Source organism: Mytilus californianus, unplaced genomic scaffold, assembly GCF_021869535.1.
Source record: "Mytilus californianus isolate M0D057914Y unplaced genomic scaffold, xbMytCali1.0.p SCAF_10, whole genome shotgun sequence".
Taxonomy (NCBI): Eukaryota; Metazoa; Mollusca; class Bivalvia; order Mytilida; family Mytilidae; genus Mytilus; species Mytilus californianus.
The window spans coordinates 76,798,652-76,813,403 of NW_026262582.1; the positions used below are offsets into that span (position 1 = coordinate 76,798,652).

General features: G+C 32.5%; 2 protein-coding genes and 1 long non-coding RNA gene across 11 annotated transcripts in view; all 3 read right to left on the reverse strand.

Annotated features, from left to right (window-relative positions):
* Positions 1-14,752, reverse strand: part of LOC127718574 (serine/threonine-protein phosphatase 6 regulatory ankyrin repeat subunit C-like) — a 184,171-nt gene that overhangs the window by 19,170 nt on the left and 150,249 nt on the right. The gene's annotated exons all lie outside the window — the stretch shown is intronic.
* Positions 1-14,752, reverse strand: part of LOC127718575 (uncharacterized) — a 37,104-nt gene that overhangs the window by 15,220 nt on the left and 7,132 nt on the right. Inside the window, exons 2-3 of the mRNA XM_052224644.1 lie at positions 10,403-10,777; positions 5,608-5,837 (exon numbers count right to left, since the gene is read on the reverse strand). Coding sequence (XP_052080604.1) covers positions 5,608-5,837; positions 10,403-10,619 — 447 coding nt within the window. The 5' untranslated portion in view covers positions 10,620-10,777. The remainder of the gene's footprint in view (positions 1-5,607; positions 5,838-10,402; positions 10,778-14,752) is intronic.
* On the reverse strand, positions 325-4,227 carry LOC127718577 (uncharacterized). Its single transcript, XR_007989914.1, has 2 exons — positions 4,051-4,227; positions 325-2,320 (listed from the first exon to the last, which is right to left on the reverse strand). It is a non-coding gene; the product is annotated as an uncharacterized LOC127718577 (long non-coding RNA).

A 14,752-nucleotide genomic window follows, 5' to 3' on the forward strand; every position in this document is an offset into this window, starting at 1 on the left:
GTTATTAAATATTTGACACAGCATAGGTTTCTGACACAGAAAGAATGTGGTCTAAGAACTTGAATTTTTTTAATTTACCTATTATGGTCCAATGTCCAAAATCAAAATACATGGTTAGATTCAGCATATCAAAAAAACCCATATATATTCAATTTTTGCCAAAAATCAAACAAAGTTTAATTTTGGACCCCAACTTGGACAAACTTGAAAACTGGGCCCATAATCAAAAATCTAAACACATGTTTAGATTCAGCATATCAAAGAACCCCAAGATTTCAATTTTTGCCAAAATCAAACTAAGTTTAATTTTGGACCCTTTGGACCTTAATGTAGACCAATTTAAAAAACGGGACTTAAAATTAAAAATCTAAATACACGGTTAGATTTGGCATATCAGAGAACCCCAATAATTCAATTTTTGATGAAATCAAACAAAGTTTAATTTTGGACCCTTTTGACCTCAATATGAACCAATTTGATAGGGGGGCCCACAAATAAAAAATCTAAATACATGTTTAGATTCAGCATATCAAAGAACCCCATATATTCAATTTTTGTTGAAATCAAACAAAAGTTTAAATACTGGACCCTATCTTAGACCAACTTGAAAACTGGGCCCATAATCAAAAATCTAAACACATGTTTAGATTCAGCATATCAAAGAACCCCAAGAATTCAATTTTTGTTAAAATCAAGCAAAGTTTAATTTTGGACCCTTTGGACCTCAATGAAGACCAATTTAAAAAACGGAACCCAAATTAAAAATCTAAAAACACGGTTAGATTTGGCATATCAAAGAACCCCAATAATTCAATTTTTGATGAAATCAAACAAAGTTTAATTTTGGACCCTTTTGACCTCAATATGAACCAATTTGATAGCGGGGCCCACAAATAAAAAATCTAAATACATGGTTAGATTCAGCATATCAAAGAACCTCATATATTCAATTTTTGTTGAAATCAAACAAAGTTTAATTTTTGACCCCAATTTGGACCAACTTGAAAACTGGGCCAACAATCAAAAATCTAAATACATGTTTAGATTCAGCATATCAAAGAACCCTAAAAATTCAATTTTTGTTCAAATCAAACTAAGTTTAATTTTGGACCCTTTGGACCTTAATGTAGACCAATTTGAAAACGGAACCAAAAATTAAGAATCTAAATACACGGTTAGATTCGGCATATCAAAGAACCCCAATAATTCAATTGATGAAATCAAACAAAGTTAAATTTTGGACCCTTTGGACCTCAATCTGAACCAATTTAAAAACGGGGCCCAAATCCAAAAACTTAATACACGGTTAGATTCAGCATATTAAAGAACCCCAAGAATTCAAGAATAAACCCCATTGAAATTGATCAAGAAATAAGCAATTTATACGAAGTACCTTCTTTTGCACAATACTGTGCAATTGAATATTTCTTGCTATTGCGCAATACTGTACAATTGACAACTTCTTGCTATTGCGCAATATTGTGCTATTGGATATTTCTTGCTATTGCGCAATACTGTGCAATTGAAGATTTCTTGCTATTGCGCAATACTGTGCAATTGAAGATTTCTTGCTATTGTGCAATACTGTGCAATTGAAAATTTCTTGCTATTGCACAATACTTATTATATAATTATTTACACATCCTGTTTGGTGTGTATCTCCTACCATATCATTATTATTTGCTTTTAAATATAAATCAGAAATAACCAACTTAAAATGGAAAATTTTAAAGAAAAAAAAAAAAGGAAAAAAAGAAAAAAAAAGAAAAAAAAAAATCCCCCCCCCAAATTTTTTGAACCCCCTTATGATTCATCACCCCCAAACTCAATCCCAGCCTTCCCTTTGTGGTATGGTACCTTGCAGTACAATTTCAGAGAGATCCATACACTTGAACACAAGTTATTGTCTGGAAACTAGAAAAATGCTTATTTTTGGCCCCTTTTTGGCCCCAAATTCCTAAACGTTTCGGGCAATTACCCCCAAACTCAATTCCAGCTTTCCCTTTGTGATATGGAACCTTGTAGTACAATTTCAGAAATATCCAAACACTTACACACAAGTTATTGTCATGAAACTAGAAAAATGCTTGTTTTTTGCCCCTTTTTTGGCCCCTAATTCCTAAAATTTTGAGGCAATTACCCCCAAAATCAATTACAGCCTTCCCTTTGTGATATGGAACCTTGTGGTACAATGTCAGAGAGATCCATACACTTACACACAAGTTATTGTCTGGAAGTTACAAAAATGCTTATTTTTGGCCCCTTTTTGGCCCCTAATTCCTTAACTGTTGGTACCATAACCCCCAAAATCAATCCCAACCTTCCTTTCGTGGTATTGAACCTTATGGTGAAATTTCATGGAGATCAATTCACTTAAACTAAAGTTAGAGTGCGAAAACCAATGTGTCTTCGGACGACGCCAACGTCATACCAATATACGACCAAAAAATTTTTAATTTTTGCGTTCGTATAAAAATCTAAATACATGTTTAGATTCAGCATATCAAAGAACCCCATATATTCAATTTTTGTTGAAATCAAACAAAGTTTAAATACTGGACCCTATCTTGGACCAACTTGAAAACTGGGCCCATAATCAAAAATCTAAACACATGTTTAGATTCAGCATATCAAAGAACCCCAAGAATTCAATTTTTGTTAAAATCAAACTAAGTTTAATTTTGGACCCTTTGGACCTTAATGTAGACCAATTTAAAAAACAGGACCCAAAATTAAAAATCTAAATACACGGTTTGATTTGGAATATCAAAGAACCCCAATAATTCAATTTCAGATGAAATCAAACAAAGTTTAATTTTGGACCCTTTTGACCTCAATATGAACCAATTTGATAACGGGGTCCACAAATAAAAAATCTAAATACATGGTTAGATTCAGCATATCAAAGAACCCCATATATTAAATTTTTGTTGAAATCAAACAAAGTTTAATTTTGGACCCCAATTTGGACCAACTTGAAAACTGGGTCAAAAATCAAAAATCTAAATACATGTTTAGATTCAGCATATCAAAGAACCTCATATATTCAATTTTTGCTAAAATCAAGCAAAGTTTAATTTTGGACCCTTTGGACCTTAATGTAGACCAATTTGAAAACTGGACCCAAAATTAAAAATCTAAATACACTGTTAGATTCGGCATAACAAATAAATAAATGTGATCAAAGATTTTACAAATCTAATGCGCCATACTGTGCAATTAAAGATTACTTCTTGAAATTTTTCAATATTTGAAATTTGAAAAAAAAATAATATTTGAAGAATAATTCTTTTTAATTTCTGAAATCTGAAATGAGAAAAAATTGACCCCCCACAATTTCTTTTTATCCCCCCCCCCCTTTTTTCCCCCAAAAAATTCTTTCCCCCAAGATATGGTCATAATCTCAATTCAAATTTCCAATGGGGTTGGCAACCATAATTACCCATTTAAATTTACCATAGTGCTAACTTAATCTATTTTATAATAGAATTAAAAATATAGTGTCAAATCTTTCATATGGATTTTTTTGTAAAAAATAAGATGCAACATTTGCAGATATTTTTACTGGTCTTCCTTTATAAATATGCATTTCTTTAAACATAATTTAAAAGCAGTGTAAGGTAAGTAACCAAAACGTTGTATTTGGATTACCTCCCTTACACTGTTTTAAATTATCTTTATTGTTCATTAACCATTACTTTATACATAATTTAAAAGCAGTGTAAGGGAGATAATTTCAATGATGTATTTGATTTATCTCCCTTACACTGCTTTAAATTATGTTTTATACTAAAGTATTTGTCCATTAACCAGGACAACCTTGTTTTTCCCCCTTTTTTGCCCCTAATTCCTAAACGGTTTGAGCCATAACCCCCCAAAGCAAATTTTTACCATCCCTTTGTGGTATGGAAACTTGTAGTATAATTTCAGAGAGATCCATACACCGTTCCACAGTTCATGTCTGGAAACTAGAAAATGCTTATTTTTGGCCCCTTTTTGGCCCCTAATTCCTTAACTGTTGGAACCATAACCCCCAAAATCAATCCCCACCTTCCTTTTGTGGTATTTAACCTTATGGTCAAATTTCAAAAAGATCCATTCACTTAAACTAAAGTTAGAGTGCAAAAACCAATGTGTCTTCGGACGACGACGACGACGACGACGACGACGACGACGACGCCAACGTCATACCAATATACGACCACAAAATTTTTTTGCGTTCGTATAAAAACCTATTGCAGATTATTGCATATACAATGATATTAACAGACGTGATCGAATGAAAAGTTATACATACTAATATATCATAATATTATTAATAATAACAATGTGTGGGACTATAAAGCATAGAAAAATACAAAGCACAATAGAACTGGTATGTAATGCGTTCTTTCTAGTGCGGCAATCAGTGAAGTTAATCCCAGTGTGTAATGTGTGTTCGAATAAACCGTTAATCACACGTTCTCTTTGGATTAAACGAGATCTTTTGTATACATATATAAAAAAAAAGCAGAGACAGATCCAGAGTTTAAGGAAAGGGGGAGGCATAATTGTCCAAAAAGATAATCATACCACCAATGTTGATTTTTGACCAATTTTTAGCAAACGATTAGATGATATCAATCAAAAGGGTCTCTAAACCCACATTGATCTTCGGCTATGTCAGGAAGATTTTCTATAGGTCGTTCCTCAAAATACAGATTTTGTTTCGTTTCGTTGTGTTTCGTTTCTCAATTTACATGTTTCGTTTCGTTTCGTCGTGTTTCGTTTCGTTTCGCTGTGTTTTGTTTCGTTTCGCCATGTTTCGTTTCGCTCTGTTTCGTTTCTGTTCCGTTTCTCACTTTACCGGGACCCAAACATTAGAGCCCAATTTAGCGCAGGATAAATCCTTTCACCTGTATTTTTTATAGCCATTTTAGCGAGAAACTTTATTGTCTGAAAACTACTCGCAATCTTAAAACCATGAACAGTAATTTATGCTTGCTTTATATTTTAGTTGCTTGTTATTACATTTTGGAAAATCATGGAAATGAATGCTGTTGAAACAAACAGAGGATAGAAAATTATAATATGTGATGCTGCTACCAGCATAGGATAGACACAACATTGAAAGACTAGGAAATAGCATGGATACTTTAATCAAATTGAATACAGCAACATCAAAATAAGAAGTATAGTACAGTATTGTACAGGGAGTACATAAAGAGCCCATTATGTAGGTTCCAGGCTATGAAGGACTTGCAACATTTGAGTTTTAAACCTTTTAGACTTTTAGTGCTGTATTTTAATGGACATGGTATTTTTTATATTGTGCTGTATTTTAATGGACATGGTATTTTTTATATTGTGCTGTCTTGATTCTATCTAGTCCAAACATCAAAATTAATTGTTCTATAACGAACTATTTTCTGTTGCTAAAATGAGCAATGATAATTTCACTTTTCGCTAAAATGGGTTATACTTTGGCGCTAAAACTTCCAATTTTTTTCGCTAAAATGTCCTCTACCAGTTCTTGCATTAATTTAATTTTGGATTTCTTGTAATGTTGTTTCAAATGGCTTCTACAAGGTAACCTTGAATCAATGAAAGGAAAATTGATGTACATACACTAGTTACATCATCCCATGCCATGTTGAAGAAATTAATATCTATTTTGCCATCATCTAGATGAGCTAGGTTATTCCTGTAGTACTTGATTCTTGCTAAATCTGAAGCTTGTGTGGTTTCCATGGCAGTAGGTAAACGGTCAAATCCACACAACGGAGGAGTCATAGGAGTCAAGTTATACAGTAATGTTGTCATCAGAGTCACATCAAAAGTTTTAGAATCTGGAACATCTGGAAAATACATCAGATAATAAAAATAATAAGAGCAAAAACAAAAGAAAAATTTGTAAAGGGATTTGCCAAACCTTGTGTCTGTCTCACTTACAATTACTGCTGTCAGTGTAAAAGTGTAATGTTCATTGTCAAAAACTTTGTCCATTTATCAGCAAAAAACACAAGAAAAATTAAAAAAAAAATCAAAATCTACATATTCAATGAAGGTTTTACAAAATTATATTTAGGTTTAAAAAAAAAAGTTTAAGCCCAGATTGTATCTAAATGTTAACGGAAAAACTATAGGCTCTTAAGAGCCTGTGTCGCTCAACTAGGTCTATTTGCATTTTCAACAATGGACACTCTCCAAAATCTAGACCAAAGTAAAATTAATGACAACAATATCTTTGTTGTTGATATTGTATTGCTGATCATTTATTCTGTCTACAGTTTTCCTTTATTTTTTTTACTTTTTTCCTAAAACACAAAAGAGTGTAAAAACAGGGCAATCTCTCCTATAAAGAGTCTGCTAACTATTTCGGCAAAATTTGACTTGTTTGTTGATCTTGTGTTGCTGATCATATTTGTTATTCAAATTTTTTATCTATCTTCATGATCTTTTCTAGTTTTAAAGATAAAAGGCAAAAATTGGCAAGTCTTGTCAGTAAATAGCAATAACACAATAATAAGTGGATTGACGATTTCAGCCCTATTTACTTAGTTGTAGATCTTGTCTTGCTGATCATTTTTGTTATTTAAAATATCTACCTATCGTAATTATAGCTTTCAAGATAATAGGCAAAACACTCAATATTGTTAAAAATTGTCATTAAAGGACAATAACTCCAATTAAGAGTTGGCGGAGAAATTGGCCATATGACTTATTTGTAGATATTGCCTTGCTGATCATTTTTGATGTTTAAAATTTCTATCTATCTATTACAGTTTTCAAGATATTAGGCACAAATGCAAACAATTGGTAAAAATCAACAGCAATAACTCTAATACAGAGTTGTCAGACAATTTCAGCTCTGTTGACTTATTTGTAGATCTGGTCTTGCTGATCATTTTTGCTATTACAAGTTTCTCTCTATCAATTATAATTTTCAAGATATTAGGTAAAAATGGAAAAAAATGGTAAATTTGTCTTTTAAGGGTAATAACTCCTATAAAAAGTTATTTGACAGTTTTGACATACCGTAGGGACTCGAGTATAATTCAGATGTTTAGGAGTAAAATTCAGTTTCCAGAGGGGGTACTGACTTATAAGCGAGATCCAGTGACAAGAGGAAAAATCCAAGCCCGAGAAATGTGGTCAGATGTGAATTTCCAGAGGAAAACCATGTTGGTGATAGCCAAACCTGCCTTTTATGGTCACATGGGGCGTGTTTTTTTTGTTCTTCGGTAGTGAGCCAGAAGAGTTCCATCTCTGTTTTTTTTGCATTGGGAAGATCTTCTGACTCTCTTCTACCTCTTCCTTTTACATAGGTAGTTTAGACGGCAGAGGCACATAACACACATGGCGTCGCTTATTCTAAATGACATTAATAAATATTTGGATGAGACAAACTTAAGTTAGTGAGGAAACAAAAAAATTTGCAACTTTCCAAGTTATAAAGGGTCATAACTTTAGAATCCTTCTCACAACACAAATTCATAATTTGTCTGTGAGGTTTGGTTTTTAGCATTGTGTATGATTTTCATACAATTTGGATGAGAAAACCTTAGGTTAGAGAGCAGAAGAGAAAAAAATTGCAATTTTCCAAGTTATAATGGGGCATAACTCTAGAATCCTTCTCACAACCCAAATTCGAACTTTGTCTGTAAGTTTTGGTTTTTAACATTGTGTATGAGTTTCATAAAATTCGGGTGAGAAATCTTAGTTAAGAGTGCACATGTGGACAAGAAAAAAAATTTGTAATTTTCCAAGTTATAAAGGGAAATAACTCTAGAACAGTAAGTGACTCACTGCCCAAATACTTCAGCTTTAATACGATATTTGTGTTCTCCTTTTTTGTCATTTTGCCCTAAATTTTAGCACCAAATATTTATTCTCTGCTGTTATAAGCATACAGTGAAACAATGGATGTCATTGTCATATCAGTCTGTAAAAAGGGGGTTGTAAATATGTAAATGACACTGTAAATAATGAGCACCAAGCAGTAAAGCATATACATATATATATATATAGTCAGTCAAAGGGATATATATATTAACGACTGTCAAATCCAAAATTGATAGTGGCAACTATTCAAATACAGTACTGTTATTGACATATTCTAATGCAATACTCTTTTTTGAATTATATCCTGTAAACGTCAACTGTGATTGTGAAACATTGTTGCCAATTACTCTGACCGTCAACAGTAGAATTGATGGCAGCTAAATTGGCCTTTCATGTCTAATTGCATTAGGATTTTAAATATGCATGACATATTTGCAAAGGGTCATTTTCCTAATTCCCAAGTAATTTAACGACCTGGCAGATTGTTAAAAATTCCTGAGGTGATAGGTGAAATTTACGCCCAATGTCACCCGCAGAATACGGGTCAGTTGAAAGGTATGCATCTTCTACAGGGGTCATGAATTATACTGTTATTTTTGCGCAAACGGGTTTACCATTTTTATCACATGCTTGGTTGGTGGTTGGCAGGAATAAAAACATAAATTTTACACTAGAAAAGGGATAATATTGGCACTTTCTTCACTAGGATATGTTTCAACAGAAAGTATAACAATGAAAAGTATATAGTTTTGTGTATACTCACTGGGAATCTATTAGAGGCTCTAAAGAGCCTGTGTCGCTCACCTGCATCTTCAACAATGGCCTCTTTTTGTTAAAAATCATCACGAAAAGTCAACAAGTGAAACTGCAAGCTACTGCTCACTGATGATACCCCCGCCCAAATACTTGACAGTAAACAGGAAGTTGTTGAGTGATGTATCTGAAAACGCATCACACGGTATAGGTGACTTAAATATAAACCCTGAAACCAAATTTCAGAAATCCTTGTATTGTAGTTCCTGAGAAAAATGTGACGAAATTTTCAACTTGGCTATCATGTGTATATTGATACAATTGTTAGGTAAACAGGAAGTTGTTGAGTGATGACTCTGAAAACGCATCACACTGTATAGGTGACTTATATAAACCCTGAAACCAAATTTCAGAAATCCTTGTATTGCAGTTCCTGCGAAAAAATGTGACGAAAATTTTCAACTTGGCTATCATGTGTAAAATTATGTGTAAAATGATACAAGTGTTCGATAAACAGGAAGTTGTTGAGTGATGAATCTGAAAAAAACGCATCACACGGTTTAGGTGACTTATATAAACCCTGAAACCAAATTTCAGAAAGCCTTGTATTGTAGTTGCTAAGAAAGATGCGACGAAAAAAATTTTCATTGAACGGACGGATGGATGGACTGACGGATGGATGGACTGACGGATGGACGGACAGATGGATGGACAGACAGAGGTAAAACAGTATACCCCCACTTTTTTAAAGCGGGGGTATAGCTGACTTATATAAACCCTGAAACCAAATTTCATAAATCCTTGTAATGTAGTTCCTGAGAAAGATGCGACGAAAAAATATTCATGGGACGGACGGACTGACGGAAGGATGGATGGACAAACGGATTGACGGATGGATGGACAGACAGAGGTAAAATAGTATGCCCCCACTTTTTTAAACATGTTAAAGCGGGGGAATAATAACACAATAAAAAGTTAACTGACAATTTCAGTCATGTTGACGCGTTTGTAGATCTTATCCTGCTGATCATTTTTGCTTTTTAAAGTTTATATCTACATTTGTATCTATTATACTTTTGAAGATAATAGTCAAAAATGCCTAAAAATGGTAAAAATCATCTTTAAATGGCAATAACTACAATAAAAAGTCGACTGAAGATTTCAGCCATAATGGCAATATGTCAGTCTGTCAGTCCGTCAGTCCGTCACATGAATATTTTTTCGTCGCATCTTTCTCAGGAACTACATTACAAGGGTTATATTACAATATATAATTATTTGTAGATCCTGTCATGATGATCTGTTTTCCTGTTTAATGTTTCTATCTATCTATTATAATTTTCAAGATAATAGGCAAAAATGCTAAAAACATGTAAAGGGCAATAACTTCAAAAAGGAGTCGACTGATGATTTCTATGATGCTGACTTATTTGGAGATCTTGTCTTGTTGATCATTTTGGCTATCTAAAGTTTGTATCTATCATGTCTATCTATTATAGTTTTTCAGATATTAGGTAAAAACACAAAATTTGGTAAAAATCTTCATTAAAAAGCAGTAACCCCAATAAGGAGTTGTCTGATAATTTCAGCAATTTGACTTATTTGTAGATCTTCTCTTGCTGATTACTTTTTCATATTAAAGATTCTCTCTATCTATCACAGTTTTACAAATATTTGGCAAAAAGGAAAAAAAATGGTAAAATTTGTCATTTAAGGGCAATAACCTGAATAACCACGGACGCAAAGTGATGAGAAAAGCTCACTTGTCCTTTCAGCCCCGGTGAGCTATAAAAGGATATCATAAAATTTTTATTTCTGCACTTACCAGGCAATATTGGAAACAGGAGACTCCATTGTGATTGGTTGATTATACCTTCCTTTTTCAGGTCAAACAGTTTGTTATACTCTTTCTTCAGTGAGGCATCTAAATTTGTTGGAGCAAACTCATTATCAAAACAGGTTCTAACAGCACGTGGAGAAATTCCTGTCAGTAACAAACTCATTCGAACATAGTTCTCTTCCTCTTCAGAAAGAGATGCCATAGTAAAGTCTTCTTTATTCCTTGTACCAAATTATCAAGAGGAGTCTACCAGGCAGAAGATTGTCATTGAAAAATCAAAACCTAGTCAACATATGCATGGCTTCCAAGTTGACATAATTCTTGATCTACGATAAAAATCACACAATCTAGTACATCTTCCTGAAGAAAAAAAAATTAAGAATCTTAAGTAAGCAAGTTCACATACCCCCTTTCACTCCAATATAAATTATGATTATAGCCAGTAATACCCGGTATTCTATCTGTTATGCTATTTATTTTAGTAAACTGTGTATGACCTTGACCTTAGACCAAATGACTTAAAGGTTAATAGTATAGTAACATTACAATATATGCCAGTAATGTTGCAATCTGTCATGTAATTAATGTTTGATTTAGCATCCAGAAACCAAATTTTTGAACAAATTTCCATCTTTTACAATAAAGTTATATATATTCATTTGATATTTGACCTTGAACTTAGAGGTGGTGACCTCGAAATCAATAGAGATCCCTCTCATAATATATGTGACCATATAATTATTTACACATGGTCTTTTTTAGGAACTTTGACCTTAACCTTTAAGGTTGTGAACTTGTGATCTCAAATTCAATAAGGATCTGTCCCCCATTTTAAGTGACCATATATACCAAAGAACGTTTGCAATCTGATATAAAGAATTTGAGTAATTATGTAACCACCTTTTTGCCCAAATTTTATCTTTTTTTAGTAACTCTGACCTTGATCATAGAAGTGGTGACCTCAAAAATTAATAGGGCTCTTCCTCTCATTATATATGACCAGATTTCAAAGTTAGATTGAAATCTATATAAAGTATTGGGCTATTATCCAGAAAAGATTAGAAAATGACTGATAGACGGGTCATAAGCCCCATACCCCCAGACCCACTTCTGAGAACAACAGGTATAGGGGAAAAAGACATAAATGATTTATCTGAACAGGAATAAAAATGAGGAGTTTTATTGTAGATATCATTATTGCTAGAAGATTTTTTTGTCTTCTTCATGGATGCCTTTTGCTTATCAGATAATATCCAAAAATATGAAAAGTTGATGAAAATCATCATTGAACATGTTGAAGGGCAACAACTCTTAATATGAAGCCAATTGATGGTTCAATAATATTAACATTTTATATACAGTCAGGGGACTTACTTAAATGAGTGATTTTCTAAATCACTGATTCAAGTAACATTATGTCCACAAAGGTTGGAAGTAAGAGTTGTCTTTCTTTAATAATCACCTATTTTAGTAGTACAAATAAATCACTAGACTAAGTGATTTAATTCTATTGTAGCTTTAAATATACAATACTAATGATCCAAGGAAAAATTATGTTGCTAAAATTATCAGAACCAACATCTGTGTTGATAGGATGACCGGTCATGTCAGGTGATGACCTTGTACTGAATCTGGGATAATGACATAAAAATCACTTGTTTGTATCATACCTTTAATGTCCTTCCAAAACTTCTTTAAGTATCATTATTTTAATAGCCCCCACTAATTTCAACACCCCCGAACAGTGAAATTTTGATCGTGAACAGTAGAATTTTATTACACAATCTGTAAGATGAAACCTTGAATTTTACAGGAAAAATACTCCCACTGCTGGGAAAAATCTGTTAAGAAAGTATCAGTTCATTATGTAAAGCCTTTTTTGTAGCATTTTTTCCACTAAAATAGAATTTACAGCTAAATGATTGCATCAAAGGCATAAACCTTGCTACTTAAAAGAAGCAAAAGGTTCATTTTTTTTCAATTTTACTAATGAAATGATATTATCTAAACCTATGTGTTTAAAATTTTGGTAAAACTACAAAATCACAATTTGTGACAAAACTTCAAATTTGCTACTTAAATAAGTGATTTAAAAATCACTTATTTCAATAAGTCCCCTGACTGATATATATATCTTATTTTTGCTGATCATTCTTTAGAGTTTACAGCTATTATTTCTATTAAAATATAGGTGCTTTCTAATCTCCCCTAGAGAGAATTTGAAATAAACAAATGTTTAAGATTATCAGGCCACTTTTGTATGTCGTTTCTTACCGTTATTTTCGCTTCCGAAGTGCGTAACGCTGCCCGATTTAAAGATAATCGTCGCCTGCAAAATCGTAACTTTTGCTTTCAAATAATAAAGAACATCGATCAAAACATGCAAAAAAGAATAGTCAGAAGAAATTGCTGAGAACTTTAAGTATTTTTGTAGCAGGTGTAAGAAAAGTAGCGTTACTTTGGTTTCCGATTTCGTACCGCAAATTTTAGATTGTTTGTCTGCTTTATTGTACTTGAATTATTCATAACAATATGCAAATATGAACTCTCGCGAGATGTTCAAACAGGTAAATCATTGATTATTTACATTCTAGTTTTGTTCTTGGTAATAATTAAGTTAGAAAATGACGTTATCGTTATGCGTTACATTTCACTCGAAACAGAATTCCAGTTATTTACTTTTTTTATTAAAATTGTTTTTGTCGTTCAGTCCAAATCATTTCTGGTCATACGTGAAACGTGTGGCTAACATGTGATTAAGCGCATACGGCCGGGTATCCAACGGGATAGTAGCAAGCATATTATGTAGACTGTTTTCATATTGTTTAAAAAAGGAAAATACAATTTTCAAAGAGATCGCGCCGGGGTCTATTATTTTTCCTACGTGCATAATGTTACATACGATCTTGAGTGAAAATAAATGCCCAATGGCTTGACAAAATCGATTTCTTATTTAAGACGTTACAACACACTTTGTTTCCGGATAACGATGAAAAGGGTCCTTGGAAAATTTGATCAACATAACGTTTCTTATCATTCTGCCGATGCTCGTTGAATTGATATTGCTTTAGCAGTAAATTGTACTTGATATTTTAGGTAAATAAAGCTAATTAAAAAAAAATACATGTTGATATACCGTTACACTTGGAATGTACAGAGTTGGTATCTTTGTCACAAATTTTTTTTTTAAATTTTAATCATATTCTGCAAACACTTTTCAAAAATGCAATAATATTGTCAAAGGAGAAGTAAACTTTTACCATGCATGACTTGAAAGGAAGTACTTTATCGATTTTAGCCCACTAAAGAAGGTTAACAAAAAAAATATGTGGAAACCATGTAGATGGTGTACAGGTCACAGATAGCACATGATGCCTATTATAAGCTTTTAATTCCAAGTTAAAAGTTTTTTACTTTACTGGATTAATAGGAATTTCACATTGGAATTAATTGTATAAAACTGGAATTTCAAAACCAATAAATACATTTTTTTGGCTAAAACATCAAGATACAACGATTATGGTATCCTGTATCAATAAAGAAAACGTTGAAATTTCTGAATAAATTGTACTAATTTTTTTCAAAACAAACACATATTTAGGAGTTTAATAGTAATACTATTACATTTAAGACAGACTTTAACCAGAGATGCAAATCTAAATGCATAAGTATGCCAGTAATAAATCAATACACAGAAACGGCCAATGTTGTATCCAGTTCAGTTGTATGCGTCACAATTTCATAGCTTTTCAAAAGTGTTATTTCCCTTCAGGTAAGTAGTGCCGGTTCACTGCCTGCATGGCCAATATATCAAAACACTTTTCTTTTCAACTTAAAAGTAACATTTTGCTTTGAAAATATGTTCACCTAGATATCAAATTTGCCATAAAATATTGCATGAAATAACATGTCACTTTAATGTTGACATGTAAAATAAGCTTTTTACAGTTACCCTTGCTGAAAGGAACTATAGGGTTCTGTTTAATCTAAGGACTTGTGACTTTGAAGATCGGTCATAATTTGTATTGAATGATAAGAAGTTACCATCAAACTTGTGACCTTTAGAGAAACGAGCCCAATAACAACTTACCAGAATTTTTTTTTTTAATCAGATTCATATATTTGTGGTCACAAATTTTGGAAAGAAATTTAGTGAAATAAACTAGGCTATTCTTTTTGGTATATAGATGAGGTTTTTGGTTATATTTCTGTAATCCATGGTACTTAATTGTAATTTTCCAGCAGTTGTAATGAATGGGTGTAAACAATTAATATAGGATTTCATTGAATTTCTATACACCCACAAAATAATGTTTTGCATATGGAATCTTGTCT